At 44.4% G+C, this 7,188-nt stretch overlaps 1 protein-coding gene across 1 annotated transcript in view; it reads left to right on the plus strand.

Annotated features, from left to right (window-relative positions):
• TANGO6 (transport and golgi organization 6 homolog) overlaps window positions 1-6,239 on the plus strand; it is a 214,603-nt gene extending 208,364 nt beyond the window's left edge. The window contains exon 18 of the mRNA XM_043986651.1: window positions 4,094-6,239. Coding sequence (XP_043842586.1) covers window positions 4,094-4,270 — 177 coding nt within the window. The 3' untranslated portion in view covers window positions 4,271-6,239. The remainder of the gene's footprint in view (window positions 1-4,093) is intronic.
• Window positions 6,240-7,188: the final 949 nt, after the last annotated feature.

Genomic DNA, 7,188 nt, shown 5'->3' on the forward strand with positions numbered 1-7,188 from the left:
ATGGAGATGATTGTTGGATTCATGGAAGATGATTAGATATGAGAGACAAAGAGAACAGAACTGGACTGGATCTAGGTCATAGCCCATCATACATAAGGGCCAGAATATGAAAGATAAACCTGCAGAAAAGCCTGAAAAATAATCACTTCAGCATGTAGGATGAGAGCAACACAAGAGAAGATGAACACTCAGGGAGGAAAGACTATAGACATGTCAGGAAGGAGGAATGAATAAAGGTCTTTGGACTTGCATGAATGCAATCATTGGTAACCTTAGAGAGGGCAGTTTCCATCAAATGATGAGAATGGAGCCAGATTGTAAAAGGCTGAGAAGTGAGTGGGAGATGACAGTGGAGACAAAAGTGTAGATGGCCTTTTCTAGGAGTTTGACTCTAAAAGGAAGGAGGGCCATAGAATGATAGCTTGAGAAGATGGTCATAGCATCATGTGAAGTTTTTTTTAAAAAGAATGGGAAAATTCTTGGCATATTTATAAGCAGCAGGGAAAGAATCTGGATAAGTAGAAATTCATAATTAGGGAAAGAGTGGAGATGGTTGAAGGAGCTGACCAAAGGAGGAGAATATATTGAGGTGGATGAGGGGGAATTTGGCTCCCCATTTTTTTTAATGAAAGATGAAACAAGGTCCTGTGCTGGAAGGAGGGGAAGTGGAGTTGGTTATAATGTAGGTGCCTTTATTTATTTATTATTTTTTTTGGTGAGGCAGTTGGAGTTAAGTGACTTGGTTAGGGTCACATAGCTAGTAAGTGTCAAGTGTCTGAGGTCAAATTTGAATTCAGGTCCTCCTGACTCCAGGGCCAGTTCTCTATCCACTGCGCCACCTAGCTGCCTTTAGTATGTGCCTTTAGAAAAAGAGGTTTGGAATAGCTGCTGGAGGGAGAGGGATAGAAAGTCAATCAGGGAAAAATGACAGGACTGACACATAATAGTGAAAGCCCAGTTGAGAGTGAATGACATTAATTTGTAATGAATCTAGTCATTTGTAATGTGAACACTTGTCTTTGCTCAGCAACATGAGAGTGGTGAAGGGGGTTGGTAAGAGGAATCTAGAGTTGGGGTCTGGAAAGGAACAATGGGTGATGGAACAGTTGAGCAAGGAATTCACTAATTACCGTCCTTGAACACAGGGAAATATGCCTGAATATTTTATATTTCACATTTTAGTGCTATAGATTGCATTTCTAGAATATTCAAAAACTTTTTTTAAAAAGGAGAAAGAAATATGCCGGCTCTAATTTAGCACCTTCCCTGGGGATTGTGCTCATTTGTAATTATTTATGAGAACTTGATCCCAGGATAATAACAGAATCGAAGACATTCTTCTGACTTCACTTTATAAAATCACTTTTAATTTGCCACTTTTTTTTCTTCCCTTCCCTTCTCTTTTCTTTTCTTTTCTTTTCTTCTTCTTCTTTTTTTTTTTTTACTGTCTTATCCAGCATCGGGATATTCTGGCTCTTTGAGGGAGGCAAAAACGCTTCTTTCTGTCTCTTCTATTGTGAGTGCACCTGGGTGCTTAAGACACCATATAGCCTCCCATTTCCTTTTGAATACACCCAGGCCTTCCATCATCTGTTCAAGGCCAAGTCCATCCCAACCAACTGTCCCTATCCATGAAGCTTCCATCTTACGTGTCACAACAAGTCCATGCCAGGAAGAGGAAAAAAAAGGTCAAATTCTTTTGGCAAAGTGCCCTTGCCATCCCTCCTTGACATTCCCCCAACAAAGAATTTGACTACTTCCTAAGAATATCCCCCACCAAACTGACTCTCAGACAGCAAAGTGGTTCGTCTTCACCACCCACTGCCATAAACCAAGGTAGACGAATGTGCCCCCACCCTCGGTACAGAGGGGGGCGAGCAGCAGGTGTGCTGAACTGTTAATGAGAGGTTTCCTAGGATGGGATTGTCTGTATCCTGCCCACCACAGAGACTCCTGTGTGGGACTTTACCTTTGAACTCTCTTCATGCTCAGCCCATGATCTGAGGGATTTGATGACAATCCCTTCTTGACGAGGTGCTTTGATCCGTGGGGAGTCCAGAGGAAGTGCTGGGATGTGTGGGATTCCCAGAGTTACAGGGATTCAGCAAGGAAAGGGCGGGCGCTGTACTGAGTTATTGGGATTAAGTTTTTAATTAAAAAGGAGTCTCGCTTGACACTTGGTGCCTAAAGGGGAGATCCTGCAGCTGCCATGAGCAACCTTTGCACTTTGACAGGTAACTCACATTCAAGGATAAGCATTATCGTCTCTTTTTCGTGGAGTATGGTGTGGAGAGTTTAGAATCCTTGGTCTTGCTCTCTGTAGGGAAATGAGGGGTTGTTCTTTCTGAAACTTCCGCTGCCCCAGCAGATAGAAGGTGAGTTTGAAAAGAGGACTCCATCCACAACCATTGGTGTTCTCTGGCTGAGCAATAGAGTCTCCTGTGACAACAAATAGCTAAGGCACAGAACCTCTCAGAATGGGGGCCTGACCCCTGCTGCTTAAGGATGGCTACTCTTTCAGGAAAGGGGGTCTGTTTACCCCTGACTGAGAGGGGAAGGAGGGGGAGGGAGAGGGAAAGTATCAATGTCCTTCCTCTGCCTCCCTCTCCCCACCCCACCCCCAACACCCTTGCATTCTAATCAGCAAGAAGGAAAAAGTCTTCAAAGCAGAGCAGTATGTTCTTGTATTGAGTGGAAGGTATTCAACAAATATCTAATTAAGTAAAATAATAAATAAACATTAAATAAATAAATAGGTGGTAAAAATGTTTATGTCTTTGTGGAACTGTCTCTAAGACTGAATCCTATAATTCATTGTGTGTATGTGTGTATACATATGTGTTTATATATATAGGGAGAGGCAGGCTAATAACTAACATTTATATAGTACCTACTATGTGCCTGTTGCTTTACATATATTACCTTATCTCATCTTCATCATAATCCTGGGAGGTAGGAGCTATTATTCCCATTTTACAGATGAGGAAACTGAAACAGACAGAGGTGAAGTGACTTGCCCAGAGTCACACAACTAGTGCATGTCTGAGACTGGATTTGAACTCAGATCTTTGGGACCCCAGGCCTGGTTCTTTATCCACTGTGCCACTTGGCTGACCTAATATATACCCACAATAACACAAAGACATATATCAATAAAAGTTCACTATAGTGTATGCTGCACTCTTATTTCAGCACCCCTTCTCCTGTGTCACTTCCTTTTCTTTTTCTTTTCTATCCCTACTTTTTTTTTCTGGCTCTTACCCTCTTGTTATCCAGACTAGGATGGGGATCTTTGGAAAAATTGTGAAATTCACAAGTAATTGGGGGTGGGAGGAGGCCCTCGTTTTATCCCATTATCCTTAACTCTTTCACAGATAAAATGTATTGTCAGAGAAACCAATAGTAACTACTGGGTTTTCCTTCCTTACTCATAGAATGGCAGCAAGGAGGGAAATAGCCAAAAGGCTGGGGAAGAGGATGGCTTTGAGGCCAGTGTGTTAATGTGTAAATTAGTTAGCATCTTATAGAGCACCCGTCTCCCCTCCCCCTCCTCCTTTAGTGTGCTGCCCTGCAAGTGTGAAAGAGCTGGCAACACAAGGGGGCAGCTAGGTGGCACAGTGGTTAAAAGCTCTGGCCCTGGATTCAGGAGTACCTGAGTTCAAATCTGGCCTCAGACACTTGACATTTACTAGCTGTGTGACCCTGGGCAAGTCACTTAACCCCCATTGTGACATCAGAGTAGTCATCATGAGGGACAGGAGGGGTGACATCTCAGGAATCTTCTTGTCCCCAGGAAAATGTCACAGTCAGAGGAGATGCTGGAGCCAGAACTAGGGTGAAAAGAAAGAATTGGGGTGTGGGTGATTTGGAAAGTGGTTGCAGGGAAAAGTTGGGGGCAAGCTGAGCGCCTGCTTGGAATATGGGCGGCCACCTACCATTTTGTAAAGCAAAAGCGCTAAGTGTTGGTAAATATTTCTCGCGGAGCTCGTTGGCCACGAAGGGGACTCATTGCAGGCTGGGGGATGCTGGGTAGTCTGGGAAGGGTTTGTCGTCATGGCCATATTTTTATGGATGCGTGTGGTTTTCCCTGCAGGTGCTGAGAGACGTCCTGAAGGACCTTTACCACCTGCTGAAGCACGTGGTGCGTTCTGAGCCAGATGAGCCGGCCAAGCTGCATGCCCAGCTCGCCCTGGAAGAGCTTGATGACATTATGAGGGGCTTCCTGTTCCCACCCCAGAGGCTGGAGAAGAAGATCATGGTGCTCCCGTAGGGTGCCCTTCCACAAAGGATGCTCACCTTTGGAACCTCACAACAAGCTGGGCAGCAGGCTGTCATGGTCCCCATGTCTTCTACAGAGACGGTGTCCCCTGGGGTCTACCTGCCTGAAGATGCCACTCATGGAGACGTCTATAACCAGCTTGCTGGGTGGAAATGAGGGGGAAGGATTTTGAGGCACACTCTCCTGCCCATTCCTGCACCAGTCCCATCAGGGAGAAAGTATTTATGTTAAAAAAAATAAACATTTTTATAGGAGGTGACCTAGGGGTTCATGCTTCGATGTCCTTCCCCAGTGACAGGCTCACTCCTCTTGGTGGCCTTCACAGAGAGGAGTAGTTGTCCTCTGACACTGAAGAGGGTGGTCATCACCGCAGGTGGGACGGGAAGGGACCAATGTCCGTGGAACACTCACCATAAAATAGGTTGATTTTGGCTAGAAAAAGCCAGAAGGGGGCCTCGGGAGCCCCCTCGATCCAGCCTACCTCCTCCTCTCACAGATGAGGAAACTAAGTACTTTGCTCGAGGTCACAGAGTGAGTTAGGGGCCTCCTGACAGCCTGCCTGGGCTTCTTTTCCCTCTGCCACTCAGGGGGGGTGGCATTCACAAGGGGCAGTGATGGCACTGACTTGATCCCAGAGTGGAAGCCTCCTACAAGCCTGTCCAGTGCTCCGGATAAGAAGGGCACACTCTGTGCATGTTTTTCCCCAGCCTCATATTCCCACCCCTCTGTATGTTCCATATCATCCATGGTAAACAAGGCTGATGCTTTAGACACGTGCAGGGGTCTGTGATGAAAAGCGATCAGCGGGGCAGCTAGGTGGCACAGTGGATAAAGCACCAGCCCTGGATTCAGGAGGACCTGAGTTCAAATCTAGCCTAAGACACTTCACACTTACTAGCTGTGTGACCCTGGGCAAGTCACTTAACCCTCATTGTCCCACCCAAAAAAAAAAGAAAAGTGATCAGCGTTTGCTTGATAAGATGCATCTCCCTCCCTTTGTCAGAGGGGACAGTTTTCTTGGTTCTGGTAAGAAAGAGGATATGTTTAAAATGAAAATGATGTTTTAAAAATCAATAAAAAACTGTGGAAGAAAGGTGGGGTTTCATGCGTAAGGACATTGAACACAGTGTCAGACACATGATTATGCCAGTCTTGGTGGAGTATTCTCAGGTGTTGTATGTGCCAAAGAGTCTCCCTTTCTCTCCAGCACAATCATTTTCACCTTGGCTAAGTTAGAAATTTTAGTAGTTGAGACCTGAATAACCCAAATTCCGTGGTATTATTTCAAAATAGCTTTAAATTAGTTGTAATAGCTAGCATTTATATAATTTTTTTCAGAGTACTTTATTGTCAACCCCACAACAAACCTATGAGTTGGTGTTATTGGTATCCACTGAAACTGAGAGGGGTTAAGCAACTTACCCAGGGTCACACAGCTAGTCTCCCAAGTCCTGCACACTTTATCTACTGTACTGACCTCTTCCCCTCATTTCTACTTACTCTTTCATTCCCTGCTTAACCTCACCCAGTGAACCACATCAAGGAAAAAATAAACAGATGGATAGAAGGATGGATGGATAGGTAGATGAATGAGTGGGTGGGTGGATGGATGGAAGGATGGATGGATGGATGGGTAGGTGGACAGATGGACCCTCCCAATTCTAGCTCCCAGGGCAGTCTCATTCCCTCTTCTCTCTTCTCCAGTTTCTTCCTCTAGCCAGACATTGGCACAAAAGTTGGCCATGCTCTCAGTATCTCTTATTGACCAATCTGTAATCTGGCATGGATGCACAACAGATACATCCCTGCACTTGGAATGAAGAAGAACCAGGTTTGAATCCCACTTTCAACACTTGATAGCCATGTGACCTCAAGATCTCCCAGACACTCAGGTTCCTCTTCTGAAAAATAGAGATAATAATAGCACCTAACTTACTGGGTTGTTTCAAGGATTAAATAAATAATGTATGGAAAGCATATATGTGTGTATGTATATACATTATATATTCTTTCCACATATAGATACATTCTTTCCACATACATATACACACACATAGATACATTATTAGTCTATTCACCTATGGCAACTAGGTGTCGTCATAGTGCATAGAGCACTGGGGCCTGGAGTCAGGAAGACTCATCTTCCTGAGTTCAAATCCAGCCTCAGACACTTCCTAGCTGTGTGACCTTGCACAAGTCACTTACCCCTGTTTGTTTCACTTTCCTCATCTATAAGATGAACTGGAGAAGGAAATGGTGACTCATTCTAGTATTTCTGCCAAGAAAACCCCAAATAGGGTCAAAAAGCATTGGACACAACTGAAATGACTCAACAACATTCACCTTGCTCCCCCGTAATTGATATTTTCACTTACTTATTAATCTCCCTTTTATTCTTTTACAAATGTCTCATCTGCTCTTAACGCAATTCGCCCCTACTTGCTATCATTCTGTCCATCCATCCATCTTGAAGAGTGCAGGTCGTGAGCCTTGGGGCATTGGGTACCAAACCACAGACCTGTTGGACCACAAATCCTTCTGGTTTGCTTTCTTCTGAAAAAGCAACTTTGGGTTCAAGATGGCAAATGTTGTAAAATAGAAAACAAATGGACACATTTGCCTTGACGGTCCTGTTGAATTTTTTAAAGTCAATTTTATTCTGTTTAAATGCAAATGTTGCTGTGAAATTCTGACTTCCCCTACCGTTCTCAGGCATCTCCCCTACAACTCCTACAACTTAGCATCAGCTGAGGCTGTTCAGTGTTGTTAATTTATTCTCTTCTAAGCATCTTGCTCAAAAGGAAAAGTCCATGAATGAATCTGCCCCCAGAGCACCCCCACTTTACTCATTCCTTTGTCTCTGAACCACTTGGGGTGAACAGTGTTTTGTCTAACGCTTGTGGGGGCCT

Source organism: Dromiciops gliroides, chromosome 2 (genome assembly GCF_019393635.1).
Source record: "Dromiciops gliroides isolate mDroGli1 chromosome 2, mDroGli1.pri, whole genome shotgun sequence".
In the NCBI taxonomy this organism is placed as follows: domain Eukaryota; kingdom Metazoa; phylum Chordata; class Mammalia; order Microbiotheria; family Microbiotheriidae; genus Dromiciops; species Dromiciops gliroides.